At 45.5% G+C, this 15,623-nt stretch overlaps 2 protein-coding genes across 3 annotated transcripts in view; both read right to left on the bottom strand.

Moving 5' to 3' along the window:
* Positions 1-891: 891 nt before the first annotated feature.
* Positions 892-2,012, bottom strand: MRPL17 (mitochondrial ribosomal protein L17). Its single transcript, XM_056323931.1, has 3 exons — positions 1,679-2,012; positions 1,523-1,591; positions 892-1,451 (listed from the first exon to the last, which is right to left on the bottom strand). Exons 1-3 carry the CDS (start codon positions 1,850-1,852, stop codon positions 1,179-1,181), a joined length of 516 nt encoding a protein of 171 aa, XP_056179906.1. The 5' UTR covers positions 1,853-2,012; the 3' UTR covers positions 892-1,178.
* Positions 2,013-2,840: 828 nt separating this feature from the next.
* Positions 2,841-15,623, bottom strand: part of CCBE1 (collagen and calcium binding EGF domains 1) — a 102,055-nt gene continuing 89,272 nt past the window's right edge. Inside the window, exons 7-11 of one of the 2 annotated variants that reach the window (XM_056323919.1) lie at positions 10,820-10,940; positions 8,756-8,895; positions 8,628-8,663; positions 8,020-8,055; positions 2,841-6,932 (exon numbers count right to left, since the gene is read on the bottom strand). In XM_056323919.1, coding sequence (XP_056179894.1) covers positions 6,699-6,932; positions 8,020-8,055; positions 8,628-8,663; positions 8,756-8,895; positions 10,820-10,940 — 567 coding nt within the window. In that variant the 3' untranslated portion in view covers positions 2,841-6,698. Of the gene's footprint in view, positions 6,933-8,019; positions 8,056-8,617; positions 8,664-8,755; positions 8,896-10,819; positions 10,941-15,623 lie in introns of both variants that reach the window. The other variant, XM_056323920.1, reaches the window with a different exon arrangement.

The following is a 15,623-nucleotide window of genomic DNA, read 5'->3' as shown; positions in this document are numbered from 1 at the left end:
CGCCCTCAGCAACTTTGCTGACACCACCAAGCTAAGTCAATACACTGGAAGGAAGAGACGACATCCAGGGCAGGGGGACCTTGACAGGCTTGAGAGGTGGGCCTATGTGAATCTCATGAAGTTCAAGGCCCAGTGGAAGGCCTTGCAACTGGGTTGGGGTAACCCCCAGTATCAATACAGGCTGGGTGGAGAATGGGTTAAGAGAAGCCCTGAGGACTTGGTGGTGCTAGTGGATGAAAAGCTCAAGGTGGGCTAACAATGTGCACACACAGCCCCAAGAACCAACTGCATTCTGGGCTGCATCAAAAGCATGGTCAGCAGGTCCAGGGAGGTGACTGTGCCCCTCTGGTTACATCCTGTCTAAAGTACTGTGTTCAGCTCTGAGGCCTCCAACATAAGGAGCAGGTCCAACCTGTTGGAGCAGGTCCAGAGGAGCACCACAGAGGGCCGGAGCACCTTTCCTATGAGGAAAGGCTGAGGGAGTTGAGAATGTTCAGCCTGGAAAAAGAGAAGACTTTGGGGAAACCTTATTGCAACCTTTCAGTCTTTCAAGGGGTCTTATAAAAAAGATGGGGACAGATTTTTTAGTAGCACCTGTAGCAACAGGACAAGGTGTAATGGTTTGAAAGAGGGTAGATTTCAACTAGCTATTAGGAAGAAATTCTTTAGGGTAGTGAGCCAGTGGAACAGGTTGCCCAGAGAAGCTGTGGATGCCCCCTCCTTGGCAAGGCCAGGCTGGATGGGGCTTTGAGCAATCTGGTCTAGGGGAAGATGTCCCTGCCCATGGCTGAGGGGTTGGAACTTGATGGTCTTTAAGGTCCCTTGGTCCCTTCCAGCCCAAACCATTCTGGGATTCTATGATTTAATGATAAAATCCCAATAAAATTAAACTCACTTTCTTAACAGAGTTTATTTACACAGAGAGTATCAACCATTAGGCTCCCAGCTTGATTTCCTTGCCTTGCTAAGTCTCTATTCAAACCACAGGAAGAAGCAAGTAAACCCTGAACTGTGCCCCTGTCGTGGCAACTGAAGGTTTGCAATCAACCTTCAGACATCCCAGGACAATTCCATTCCTGTGCTCCAGGACAGCAACTAGCTGGCTGGTGCACAGGCAGCTCATGCCAAACCCTGTCCCTGTGCGCACACGGGGCTGGCCTCAGGGCAGAGAGAGATGCCTAGACAGGGGTGCCCTCAGGGGCCTGCGGGGCTCTGGCCTGCTGCATGTCCTCCCGGTAGCCCTTCAGTAGCTGGTTGAGCAGCGTCTTCTCGGTGTCGCGACGTGGGCGGATGAGTGGCGGGAAGGGGTTCCCCTTGAGCTCGATGACTGCCATCTTGGCACGGTCTATGCCATCTCGGTTGGGGATGTGCAGCAGGCGGGTGTAGCTTCCGGGGTGGGGCTGGAACCGGGGTGCCAGCACCTTGAACAGCTTGTGGATGAGGTCCTTCTCCTGCGGGGTGGCATGCTCAGCTCCAGCACCGCGGCCGTGGGGTGCAAGGAGGGACGTGGGGAGGCACTTACCGTCAGCCAGAAATCTGCCATGCGCATGGCACGCTCGTTGGTGTCCCCCAGCTTGGCGTACTCGATGAGCTGCGGGGAGAAGGAAGGGAGTGACGTCAGGGCCCCTCGGCCGCCCGCCGCGACCCTCCCCCGTCCCGTCCCGTCCCGTCCGCTCACCCGCTCGGCATAGCCCCGCATCTCGTCGGCCCGCGCCCAGGGCGCCTCGATGCGCTCATGCCGCACCAGCGCCGTCACCAGGTTCCGCAGCAAGTCGAGGCGCGAGCGCGGGCCTAGCCCAAACTTCCGGTACACGCGCCCGTGAGAGATAGCAGCCGCCACCGACAGCCGCATCTCACCGCCGCCACCGACCACCGCCGCAGGGAACTGTGGGAGGCGCCTCCCGGCAGCCCCCGCGCGCCGCGCGGCACGCCGGAAGGGGTGGTTCGCCCCGCCGCCCCTGCGGGCGGGGCCCACGGCTTGTGCCCGGAGCGGGGCAGGGGCCGCCGCCTGGCTCGGCGGGGAGCGGCGCCCGGAGCCGCGCACCGAGCGGTCTGAGCGGGGCAGGGAGGCGGAGCCGGCCGCCGGCCTCCCGGGGCGGGGCGGGGCGGGGGGCGCTGGTGGCCACACGGCAGGGCCGTGGCAGTGCGCAGGCGGGGGAGACCCGGCGTACTGGGGGCCGCGGTGCATGCCGGGAGCTGTAGTTCCGTGTCCCGGCGGGGCCGCCGCAGGCCTCACCCCGCCGCCAGCGCCCGCTGCTGACCCGGGAGGGCGGGCAGGGTGGCCTCTGAGGGGGGCAAGGCGAGCAGCCGCCCTCCCTGCTGCCCCTCAGGGCATCTGGGGCGGGGTGCGGGATACTGCCCTCACACGGTGCCGCGGGGCTGGGAGGAAGGGCTCAGCCAGGTGCCAAGGAAAGGCCTGGCCTGCCGGGCCGTTTGCCTTACTCCCCCTTTTTCCCCAGTACCCGTGGCGGGGTGCCAGGGGGGCCTCGGACGGCCGTATCGCATCCCCAAGCTGTGCAGAAGCTGCAGACCCGGGCAGCGTTGGGTAAGGCTGCTGGATGGCGCCTCACATAGCCCTCAAGGGGCGCAGGAGCCTCCGTCCGAATAGACGAATAGACGAGGTGGGCACATGCCTCTTTCCACGAAGACAGAAACGCACCCTCTTTTGCAACAGCTCACACCCTTCATGAGCCCCCAGGGCCTCCTGGCTGTGCATATAGCTCAGCTCCAAGAAAAATGCTCAAAGGCAGTGTGTGGAGGTTTCCTGCAATTGGTTTCTTCCAGCCAACATTTATGTATTTCAGAGAAAGGACGTGTAACAAAAGCAGCTACGAACAGCATAAGAAAAAATATCTTTTTTATTATGAATACATAATAAAATCACCATCATCTTATACACATTTTAGTATTTCATATACTTACATAAATAAAGTGAACAGTATAGTAATTGGAATGTGTAATAGGAACAAACATATGGATTTTAACATGAAATTAGAAAATTTTTAGACCGCATCCCCATCTTTTGTTGCTTCTCTCAGGCTTAGTGTATTAACTCTGAAATACTTCTAGGAAGAATGTTACTGAAACTGTGCTGCCAACAGTTACTCCGGCCACTACCTTAATTCCATTTACAATCAATTTTCCACTCCTTTTCCTGATTTAGCCTGACTGTATAGGAATTCCAGCTTCTCAAGAAAGAATAATCATGTATGTACTTGGCACAGTGTTGAAAGAAAATGTTTCCCAAGCTGAAAAAACCCATGATTTTGTTAAACCCACTAACAATCAGCATTTTCCCATCACCACACACTCTTGCAAATGTTTCCATTAAATATATTTCTAACATTAATAAAATAACAAACTCTTTATTATCCTTCTGCTTATAACTTGATGTCTTAACATCAAAATAGTATTTCTTTCTAATAAAATTATACATAGTATTTATATGAAACAAAGTTGTCATGTGCATGAGCCTAGTAATGACACTAGACATGAGTCTAGATGTTTCTATATTCTTATTCTGGATTCTTGGGGGGGTTGGGGTGGGGGGGGTGGGGGGAGGATGTTGTGTTATTTTTGGAGCCACAGAGTAATAAATAATTTACAAGGTAATGATCTCCCGGGCTACCCAGCAACGAAGCTTAAGATTGGAAATGATTCCTCTGCTGTAGCTTTATAAGACATTGGGTGTGCTGAAGAAAGTGTCACTTTTCTATCTGAGTGTCTTTATGTGTTTATCCAGGTATCTTAATGAAATGTTTCTGATACAATGTGTGTGTTATGAAAGTTATTATACAGTTAATCAGAAATAAAATGAGAAAGGTCTATGCAAAGATCTTAGCCGGACACAGACAGAAGGCTGAACCTTCCCAGCCAGCTGTGCTCAGAGGCATTCTCCCTGCTGGAGGAATTACTGTGTTATGTCAGGTGAGCTTACCTTTACCATAGTGTCCTCTCCTTGTTGCTGGGAGTCAGCCAACAGTTTTGGGGCAAGGAGTCTGGAAAGAGGAGGGTGAAGCACAAGGACAAACCCAAGGAGCACTTTCCTTCACCTTTTTCATGGAGTAAGCTTGTCTGTTGGAAACCCAGCTCTAGGCTGTGAAAACAAATGATGCAGATTCCAGAAAGGGAAATTTTTAAGGTTTCCATTCAGAAAGGCATGGAAACATGTGCCATATTTTATGTTCATGAGTCCATAGGACATCTTTCTGTACTAAACAGTGGAGCATGTCCTTTATATAATTTTCTGGTCCAATCACGGAATTTCCGTTCCCTGGATACTTATGCACAGCAGGGCAATTGTCACCTACCCCTGAATTTGATGGTCAAATTGTAGGAACTTCTTATTTGGTATTTGTCTATATTTGGAAAGCAGAGTTTAGAACTGAAGTAAGTGCCTTTTTTAGAACATATCTTGTGGGCAGGGGGCAATAGAATTTAGATGGCGTGTAGGAAATTACTCCTTTAATTCATTATTCAGTATTTCACGGTCAAAAGCCCTGCAGCTACTAATTCTATAGTGGGAATCAACCTGATCCAGCAGGTAATGGGGTGTGCTGGTAAACGTATGCAAGAGTTACATAATTTGCAAGAGTTAGAAATATAAAATTTGACATATAAAAAATTCACTTAAAATTGCATATGCATGAACAATGTTACTTATACCTAGTTGCCTGCTTGACATTAAGAAAATAAGATGTAAATGCCTCAGCTTATGCTGTCTTAGAGCTTTCTTTCAGCCTGTTGCATATAAGACCACCCCTCTTTTGGTGACAAGTTTCTTCCCCAAGTCTCACTGATTTCCTTATTACATGGTTCAAAAGACCACAGACTACTTGGATCTGCAGCTCCTGACAGATTCTCCCAGAGGAGAAGCCCAAAGACTACAGGATCAGAGCGCTATCATTTTTTCTAAGCTACCCCAGTGACTTAGTCATTACTTTGTAAATATTGATATACATATAACATGAAGAGGAATACAGAACATGCTCTTAGAGCTAATGCCCTTGCTTGTGGCATAGTGATAGGAAGGAATTGGGAAACAATTACAGGAACGAACATATCCCCTTAAGATAATATACAAAAGATATGAAAGGTTTAGACAGCCAGCTGTTTATCCAACATGACCTGTACTGGTGGTATAGGGATTATACCAACTATCTTTCGGCCCAGAGCATATGAAAGGGAATTCAAACCTTTATGGGTTATCTGAAAAGGGCCTGCTTATATTTTTACCTGTATTCATTCTATTAGAACATGCAAGCCCTGAAAAACATGGCAAAATAAGTTTGTTTTCTTTGCATTTGTAACATGGATGTGACCCAGCACTAAACATACTGTAGAAGCAGCAGCGACACAGATACAACATTGAAGTTTTGTGCTTGATATACTTTTTATCTTCTAAGCACGGCAAAGTCCTCAGCAGCTGTGGTAATCCAAAAGAAATGGTAACATACATCATCCATGAGGTATGGTCCAACTTGTGCATCCGATCTTCCAGTGTAAAAAAAGGGTGATCCCTTTCATCCCTCTTCACAAATACAAGATCCCCATGTGCAGTACCTCACCTTAGCCATCCTCGTACCAGTGGAAATGTTTTGTCATGTGCACTTCTGCACCTACTCATACGCCTCATATATCCAGCCTAATACACTGCAACTCTGTGTTACAGTCCTGTGAATGAGGTTTAGGTCAGTCTCATGCAGCAGAGGAATAAAACAGGTGGTAGCTCTCTTCAAATGTGAAGCCTTTCTCTGGTCTCAATTTCACTTGGTCTCCAGCATTTCACCAAGGAAAACATGCACCTACAGGAGCTCAGAATCCAGCTCTGCAGGGCTGGGACTGATACTGTGCTTACCAATAAGCCTACTTAATTCACTTATTCTTGGTTTTCCTGCTTTATACATCCCCTTTTCTCTTGCTCATCTTTGTGTAAGGCGTCCAGCATGAACCTGTTGAGGAAGGCAACTGGACTTCATGCTGAGCAGCGGGAGAATGGTGGTAAGGGAAAAATAATGTTAGTTTAGGACAAATGCATCTTTTTGACTCTCTTTGAATGATACTTTAGCAACACAAAGCCAAATAATTTCCAGATCAAGAAGCAGCGACCTTGTATTGCTTCTTCACCGTATTTTTTTTTTGCCTTTTTCTGCCATGGTGGTGCATAATAGAAGACATTTCACTTACAGCTGGCCTCTGCTGTGAAACGAGGACCTGCTTTTAACACTCTCCTAAGCCTGGGGACAGTAGCTGGAGTCTTGAGTTCATTGGTATAGTATCTTTACATGTATAAAGTAACTGTGGACCAACATTTTCATTATTACAATTAGTTCATTCAAGGATGATGTTCAGCTACCCCTCTACCCCTGGCAAAATTTTTGTACTGGGTCATTTGGACACAAAATGCAAGGTAGGCAGACAAAATGCTGTGGTCTGCACCATTAGCTAGAGCATGCATTAATTGTAGTATACACTAAGAAGGTTTTCTTGATAGTTTAGGTACAACACACAGTGCAGGCTTGACAGTATGGAATTACTGCAAGGAGGCTACCATGAACCGTGAACGCTACAGTACAGGCAGCATGGTTGGGGAAAAGTGGAGAGAAAACTGGGAAATAATATATATATGTATTTTAACATTGTCAGTGCATTTTTATATTGAAGAACTCTAAAGGGACTCTATTTTTCAGCAGGTGTAGCTAAGGATGGGCTGCCTTCTGTATCCTGGAGTCTCTGGGTGATGCTCGTGGTTTGTAGTCTTCTCCAGATCCAAAATCTACTGTGTCATGATAGTTTGTAAATTCCTGAGGTAACGGAAACTCCTCTGTTGATGAATGAGTCCTGTGTCCAAACACTCTCTCTTGCAGCTCAGCGATGTCGTTTCTGATGTCTGCCATCATCAGCAATAGGAAATCAAATGAACCTGGTGGGCCCTGCAGTTACAAGGCATGGTCATTATTAATACTCCCCTTCGCTCTTACAGTTCTCAAACAGGTGGATGTAATTACTTTGCAGGTATAATACTGCTTCATATCAGTTGCTGAAATTTATCAGTCTGGCTTTGAATCAACTTGCTCAGGAAACGATTTTCAAAAGAAGGCAAATGCTTTTGCAGACAGAGCCTACATTTACAAGATGCGCAGCCCTGTTGTTACTTACTAATTCCTTTGCTATACCTGCCTCCTGAGAGTATCCTGGCATGTCATGGGACTAGAGGAGATAAATCTTGGTTCCCTCTGTTCCTTCTTATTAAACTGATATAAATTACATTCTCAGAATGACTAATCAATCAATAATTATTACTTATTTAATTTTTTTCCTCAAGAATGCTGGTATTTGGAAGGTATCTTTTCAATAGGGTAACCTCACTGCTGTCCATCACTTACTAAATATTTTGGAAATTACAATGCAGAGAGTATCCATCTGTTTTTATCTGATTTTAGGAAATCATTATTTCTTTTTAGCTGACTTCAAACAGTGAAGTACACTGTTCAGTACTGAGGACACCTTGCTGGACACACTCTTAAAAATTCATTCCACTAATAAGAAAACACTGTAAGAAAAGAATTTTCAAACAATTTCACCTGAAAACAGACTGTAAATACTCATCTTTCACCTGATGACTTCCTCAAAGCCTACAGCTTTCCAAATCCCAGAGAGAGATGAGGGGCAGGATTTTAAAAAGTTCCAGGGATCAAACTCTTAAGTAGGAGTGGCGGCTGAACTGTCCTAACTAGCACCCTGCATAAGATCTCATACTACTTCCTTCTGAGGATGGCCCACCACTGTTGTAGGGCAGAGGTGCACTTTGCCTTCAGTGTCACACCCAGCAGGGGAGGAGGTGTGCATGCAAAAACACTTGGACAAAAGCAGGTAATTACTTTCTTTACAATAACATTTTCCGTGCATGTATTTTTCACTCTGCTCTTGACACAGGAGAGTTTTTTTATCCTTTTGGCTAACCTGTGTAGTAGTCAACATCACTCTGTTGTGGAAATTCCTCCTGTGAGCAATACTTACAGGTATCCCCTTTGGTCCTGGTGCGCCTCGCTCCCCCTGTAATCAATATCACCTCAGTTAGTTTGCTGTGACTAATGGAAATAAAAAAAAAAACACCACAGTTTGCAGCTGCAGACTCCCTTAGTTAATGTCCCCAGATCGAGAAGCATCAGCTTACGCTTGCTCAGAAAAAGAAAAGAAAGTGAAGGAGGAATTCAAGGCAATTGCTGCTGATTCTAGTTAAAGCAGAGTTGGGCACTTCTGATATTTCTCCTAGACAGTAACAAGCAAACCAGTTAACAGGGTAAATTTACAAAAGAGTGAGCAGTCTAATGAAATAGGCTAAAGCATCAACATTTCTTGATGAAAAAGCCAAAAGAGCTGCAGAGAAAGGAAAGTAGGCTGCTTGACAGATAGCCTGGCAGGACTATTTGCAAGACTTAAGGAATGACAAGCACAAAACACCAGAAGGAAAACATGAAGGGATGGGACAACAAGATGTTTTCAGCTTAGCAAAGGAAATGAGATGGTAAAAGGGTATGACTACAAGTGTGCAGAAGGTCTCTCTAGCATGCCTGCACTTCACATATACATGTGCCCACATTATGGAAAACAGTACCTCTCCTCACCTTGCTACCATCTCTCCCTGGGGCTCCTGGTGGGCCCTGAAAGAGAAAAGAAAGTGTTCACAAGGATGTGAGAAGTTCTGGAGCTAAAGCCAATTGTGCAATACATGACTGGAGATGAGAATACTGACCACTGGGCCCCGTCTGCCCTGCTTAATATGAGATATGTCTGGAGATGGGCCCATAGGTCCCATTGATCCACGAGGGCCTGGCTGTCCGGGAGGTCCAGGTGACCCAGGAACTCCTTGACTCCCTTTTGGTCCTGGTGCCCCTGCAATTGACAGCAAAGGTTACCTGCCAGGGGAAGCCTTTGGGACACTTCATAAGTGCAAGCAGCAGGGAGTGACCATGTTTTGAACCACCCAATTGACTGGTTGCCTTAACACACCCAAAGCCACAACACAACCAACACAGCAGTCATCTGAGACAACATTACTCCTTGTCACAGCAGCTACAAGAGATGTTCACAAAGCAATTAAACCTTGTGTATATAAAGAAGCCAAGACTGCCATTGCCAGGTGGTTAGGGACACAGACTGGGAGTGAAAAGAAAAGCAGAAATGTGTCATTTTCACACAAAGAGAAGAGCAAGTCACATTTTATGAACATCTCACAAAAAGAAATCATCAAAATTCGTGGGAATATTAGGTTGAAGGCATCTACATGACTGGCACAGGAGCAAGCCCTTTTCAGTGTGGGCTGCACCTCTCTTTTGCCCAGCATGGCAGCCAGTGCTAGGGGCAAAAAAGGCTCTCTTCTTCCGTTTTGCTTTATATCCTTTCCAGTTGCTGCTGGTTCAGCAGAGAATGTTAGTTTTTAGGAAACATATGTTTAGCTCAAGAGAAACACTGTGAAAAGTGTGTGAAAAACAAAAAATCAGGCACCTGTAACAACATTTGCACAAAATAAAGACCATTAAGCTGTCACTAACTGAACTGCTTTGCAATTAGAGGGGGAAGCACAGTTCTTCATGCTGAAGACATGTGAAAGACGTAGAAAACGAAAGGCAGAGAGTACAAAGGGTTCCGCAGACAGACTGCGCACAGTGAGGGTTTTCGAAAGGAGCAGAATCAAGCTCAGCGATGAACCCTTCGGACTCCTCCGAGGCCCGTGGCAGCCGTCGGGGCGGAGGGGAGGTGAGCGGGGACGGTGCCCGAGGGACGGGCAGTGCTGCAGCACCTCGGACAGCTCATCCACGGGGAAACCGGCGGGAGACCCGCGGGGCCGGTGCCTCGGGGGCGGCCGGGCGGTGCTGCACCGAGCGGCACAGAGCCTGCGGCTGCGTCTCCCACCATATTGTCCTTGGACGTACGGTGTACTGCGGACTGGAGGTACCCGTCCCCCGAGAAAATGAGATAAAGACTCAAAAACCAAAGCAAAGCGGGCATAAACGGTGTGTCTGTGTGTGTGCACGTCAGTAGGGAGTAAATCAAACCTTGTAAGGAGTATCTGCTAGTACAATATAAGAATCTTCCTGAAACCCAGGGCAATGCTAAAATTCCTTGGGTTTATTGCTAATCCACAATTAGATCTGCATTCACCAGGGTCTGCAAATTTTTTAGTGTCATTGGCTGCTGGTTGCGAGGTGTCTGGCTTAAGTTAGAGCTTTAAGAACACTCTGCTTCTCTCATTGTTTCAACTTACACCTTAGCAAAGAACGTGTGAGTGGAGTTTTCTTTTCAGATTCCTTTGAATCTGGAACACAACATGAAACCAACAACTGAATCCTTGCAAAACCAGCCAAGACAAAACAAAACAGCTGGCACAAACCTCCAAAACCTGAAAGCACATTTTCTGCTCTACTAATGACAGTGAGCTAAAGCAACAGGTATTCCTGCAATGAAATGGAGAGTGTTTTAAGACTTTTAGGGTTAAATTGTAAGAGTTAAAATACAGGAAATGACAACTGAAGCAGGTGAGATATCCCAGGGAGAGAGAGAAATTTAACACATACAGGACAAACACAGCTTGCAGGCCAAGAAACACATGGAGACTAAGACACAATGGATGATGTTAGACGGTTGGCAGAGGCTGACCATAATGACCAGAAAGTATTTAATTTTAGCACAAATGCAAGTATAATAATAACAACCACAAAATGAGCCACATGAAATCCTATCACACTGAAAGATTGAGGCTCATTATTTTAATTCATGGCACTATTGCACATTCACATCCCTCTGGTCTGTATCTTACCTGGAGGGCCTTGTTGGCCAGGCTGGCCTGGGGGGCCAGGAATATATGCATTAGATGCAAGCACTTTTTCACCAGTGATTTGCTTGCTAAGATCAGCAGCATTATTTGGTAGCAGAGCAACCTGCCAAAACCAAAAATCACTGTAAGCCCTTCATCATTCATCTGGATAAATGACATTCTTGGTTAATCTTTCACGTGGACAAACAGCATACTTAAATACTTCAGGAAAATAAATACAAAATGTTTACTCGTACCCTTCATTGAAATAATCAGAAAAAAGTGTTACTATGTGAGGCTGCTCACTTTTCAAGTCACTGCCGAAATATTGCAAGTCAATCCAAATGGAGAGCAGGAGAAATTCAGGAAAGATACAGCAACAAGTTATTGAGAACTTAAGTCTCGTAACTGCTTGGATCTTCTCAGGAAACTTCTTTTTCCTTTTTTATTTTTATTTTTGTTTTTATTTTCTATTCATTTGCTGCCCTTTCTTAGGGCATCATTTGTTCAGAAAATTTTCTCCATTGCTGCACAAGTCACCAACTTTTTATAGGTTTCAATAAGAGTCCCAAATCCTTTGTGGATCTGGCCCTGTAAACACATTATTTAACCCAGCAGGTATCTGGATCAGCTCTGCATAAAGACAGCAAAGGTAAAGTGAGACTATAAGGAGAATTTCACACTGTAGTTTAAAATGTCATTATCCATTACATCAGGTGCTTAATTATCCATGGAACATTTATATGCCCAGATTGAATATATTTAGCAGCTAAACACATTTAGACATATTCTGCAAATGTTTAGTCTCTCCAGGGGCAGCTGAAGGGAGATGACAAGCCAGGAGGCTGGTCTGCAGGGAGGAAAGAAGTTTATTAGCAGCGTGTGTCTGCACATAGAGTTGGGAATTTTGCTCTGCCAAACAGAACTGAAGAGCTATTTCAGCAATACCAGGGCAGATCTATCCCTGGGTCAGCTTTGTTGCTCCCTGAATGTGTTTGGCTCACTAGATAATTCGATGCTGGATTCTGCAACATTGGCATGGGAGAGATACATTAAATAAAATACATAATGACTCCTACTATCTGACAATGTTTTTCATCAGCTATTTGGAATTCCCTGCACTGGACTGTTCTCAAGACTTCTATATCTGCCTGCCTTTAGTGCAAACCTAGTATTTGTAACGTACAGAAAAATAATAATGCTATGTAATTCTTGTAGTACATACTATAACTGGGCAAATTTCTTTTGTCAAACAGGATATTACTTAAGAACTGCCCTTTAAGGGCAGCCAGTGCTGCTTGCAGTTTGGGGTTGGGTGCACACAACAGTTCCGAAGGAAGCAAAAAAAAGTTAGAGAAAAAAGTTAGAAATGCTGAGACAGTCCCTGCTGGCATTTCCAAAACACCAGCTTGATTTTTTCATACTGGAATTCAAAATGTGATGACAGGAATACAAGGATTTATCAGTCATTTGTGACTCAGTTTTCAGAGAGCACTGCTGTTCCAAAGACAAGATGACTGTATGAAAGGCAAATTAAGTGACATGATGTAAGTCTTACAAGAATTTGGTAGTTTCACTCCGCTCCCACAGAAATCAGTGGCTGGATGCAGTCAGCACTTCACAAAAGCCCCAGAGTATGTTTCTTATGTGCTTACTCCTATGAATCTGCTCACATGGGGATCCAGCACACCTACTGCTCAGGGGTGGGCTGTCACTGGTTTTCCAAAGAGAAACATCTGCTTTGTTTACCAATGACCCTGCAGCTTTCTCAGGCAACATCCCAGCCATTGCAGCACAGACCAAAAGCATGGAACTGCTGAAGATAAAGGACTACTCCAAGGGTCACAGCACCTTACCCCTGGGGCTGAAGAGGAAAATTTAATAGCTGGGGGCTTTCATAGCCATGTTGGCCAGGGACCACCATGGGGAGGTCCACCGGCCAGCTCTGGTCAGCACACTGCTAAGTTTTGTGTCCTGAAGGCGCGCCCACCTTGTCCAGAGCAGCGTTCTGGCTGGACATGAACAGGAGTGTTACAAGGACCATCACGCTGCAGAACTTCCACCATGTGATGCAAATCAACCAAGGGCTCTGCAGAGCCAGCGCTGCCACGCTAACACCAAGACACACAGTTAAATCCAGTGACTACCTGAGAGCGTTGTATGTTTTGAGCAGCTTTTGTGAGAATATTTCCAGTGTCATCAGTGAGTGTTTCTCCTTAGGGGTGGCCATTGTTGAGTGACAGATTAATTGATGTCCTCTTTAGAGTTTGTACTTAAATTTCTGACCAGATTCTATTTTGGGGATCTATTGCTATCCCAGCTGATAAACAGATGTCACTTAGTATATTGTCTCTGCCATGAATACTCTTCTGGTTATATTGCAGATGGCCAGGCTTGAGTAAAAAGGTGCATTTAGTGGTGGAGATGCATCAGGAAAAGGATCTGGAAGTGTGTTCTTTTCTGTTGCTTAAATATTGACTTGTTCCTGCCAGCAAGGCTGTTGTAACAACTTAGTAAGTTAAAAAAAAAAGTAAAAAAATCACATAGCTGCTGTGAAAACATCTACACATGCTTCCCCACTGAGTCAGCTGGACTTGAGGCATACACTAGGCATGCCAAAATACGCAGGCTCTGGTATAGCTCACTGCTCTTTGATATCTTCTGGCCAGAAAATGGTTGTTATGTACACTGGGGCCAAACCATGTGTTTTTGATGTTGACTCACATCCTCTTAGGGATTGGATATACTCACTAGCCCAATTTCTATTTCACCTTTTAACTGAACCAGGATCATGATCCAGAGTGACCTTGGCTTTCTCCATCTGCAGCTCCAAATCTTAATGACCCTTAGATAACAATTTTTTTTCCATGTGCATGCAAGTATTAGCAAGGGTGAATTCTAAAGAAAGACAGTACTAGAAACAAGACTTCCATATGCTGTGTTGCATACTGCGTCTGGAGTTTTGGGTAGTTTCTAGCAGATCTGTGGTTTAGGTGACTTTGACAGTGCTTGATAGGAGTGATGTGGAACATGTCTTTCTAATTAAGATGTTTAAACACATCTGTGCAATAGGATCTTGCTTACTTGATTTTTTAAAAAATTCTGGCTGTGTGTCAGCATATCAGAAATCTTTCCCCCAGTTTTTCAGCTTTCCAGTCTTCTTCTTTCCAGCAAGGTCTGACGTCAACACAGTACTGCCCACAACCCCTTAGTATACTGGGACAGTGCACTCCACTGGCTGACCATGCAAGCTGACTTTCTGTTCTTGATCCTAGACCTACTTTGTCCTGGATCTGGAATGGCTCTTGCAATCCTCCAAAAAAGTATTGGTGCCACCACCAGAGGTAGCAGAACTTGAGTTTATCCTTGTCCTTTTGTAAGGATGCACAAAACCATACGTCCCACTTCCAGAAGCATACCCCAGTTCACAGTGGTAGGGTTTGCTGGATTGGGTCCTTCACAGGCTCTTCTACTAAATGTAGTTTTGCACAAAGTTCATAAAATCTGAAAGCTTTAACCACAAGACTGAAGACTCATTCCCATAAACTGTCTCTCTGGCAGACAGAAACAAATTTTTCTGCACAAAACAGAACAGCTTCAACCACAGGTATTGAGATACGTCCTTCCCAGAAAAACTTGGCCATTGGGGAGCGGTGAGTGAACAGTTCATGCCTCCGTGGGCAGAGAAGCAGCATGAGGCCGGTTCTTCTCTCAGCATGGACAAAAGCTCTCCTTTCTGTGGGGTAAAAAAAGCTGAGGGTATCAGGGGACCATCTCTTCCAGCTCTGCCTGTGTGAGGCAGAACCAACCCAGTGGGCTCCCTCTGAGGATGCCAAGTAGATCAAGTCCCAGTAGGAAGATACTTGGGGAAAATTGACAGCCCAATTACAAGCCCCATGACAGCCTAAATTAGCTATGAGACAAGAGTGAGCTGCTTAGTATGGCCACAGCTACTGCACAAGTGCCCACAGTGACAGGTATTGATGGTCTTAGTTTTCCAGGAGTGTTTTGAACACAGGCATCTAACAGGGGAAGTTAGACCCAGAAAACTTTCTGTTAATTCAGGCTATTGGTATCCATCAATTCTTGCAGCAAACAACATGGCCAACAGTGTGACTCCAGATCCCTCCCTGGGAGGTCAGCGTGAGCCTGGTCAGCATCATGGACTGCAGCTGGTCAACAGCTACTCAAAAGCACGGATCCTTTTTTCACCTGTCTGCTACTGTTTTTTTGAATAGCAGAATTTCCATCACACATGAAATCCTGTCACTTTCACATTTGTCCTCATGCCGATTTAGAAGAAAAACATAACATAGTGACATTTTTGAGATAAACAGTATCTTCATCCACAGTGTATTTCATTTTAGTGAAGCAGATTTCTTTCTTCCTAATCTAAATTACACTGCATGAAAACCATTAAATGCAACAAGTGAATACACCAAATTGTGTTCAGGCACAGTGCAATTCAGTGAGCACTCCGGGTGAAATAATTAATGCCTGTAAACATGAGTTGCTGAGAACATTCCTGCAGGGCAATTCAATTTGAAAGAACCTGAATGTTCAACAGAGGTGTGACTAGAAAAATATTACACCTGCATCCTGGCACTTGGCTCTCCAAATTCAAGGCTGAGTCTCTGGCTTATTTCAATCCTACCCAAATGCAGAAGTGTTTGCATCCTACTCAAATGCAAAAAGTTGCTCCAAATAAAGGAGCAATTAAAGGCCATGGGAAGTTAAGTGCATTATTCTTTACTTGTAAGGATACAGGTGGAAACAAAAAAGGCTGGGGATGAGGGGTTTTCTTTTC

This window comes from Falco biarmicus, chromosome Z, assembly GCF_023638135.1.
Source record: "Falco biarmicus isolate bFalBia1 chromosome Z, bFalBia1.pri, whole genome shotgun sequence".
Classification (NCBI taxonomy): domain Eukaryota; kingdom Metazoa; phylum Chordata; class Aves; order Falconiformes; family Falconidae; genus Falco; species Falco biarmicus.
The sequence above is the reverse complement of the archived record's forward strand: the minus strand, read 5'-3'. Positions and strand labels throughout refer to the sequence as shown.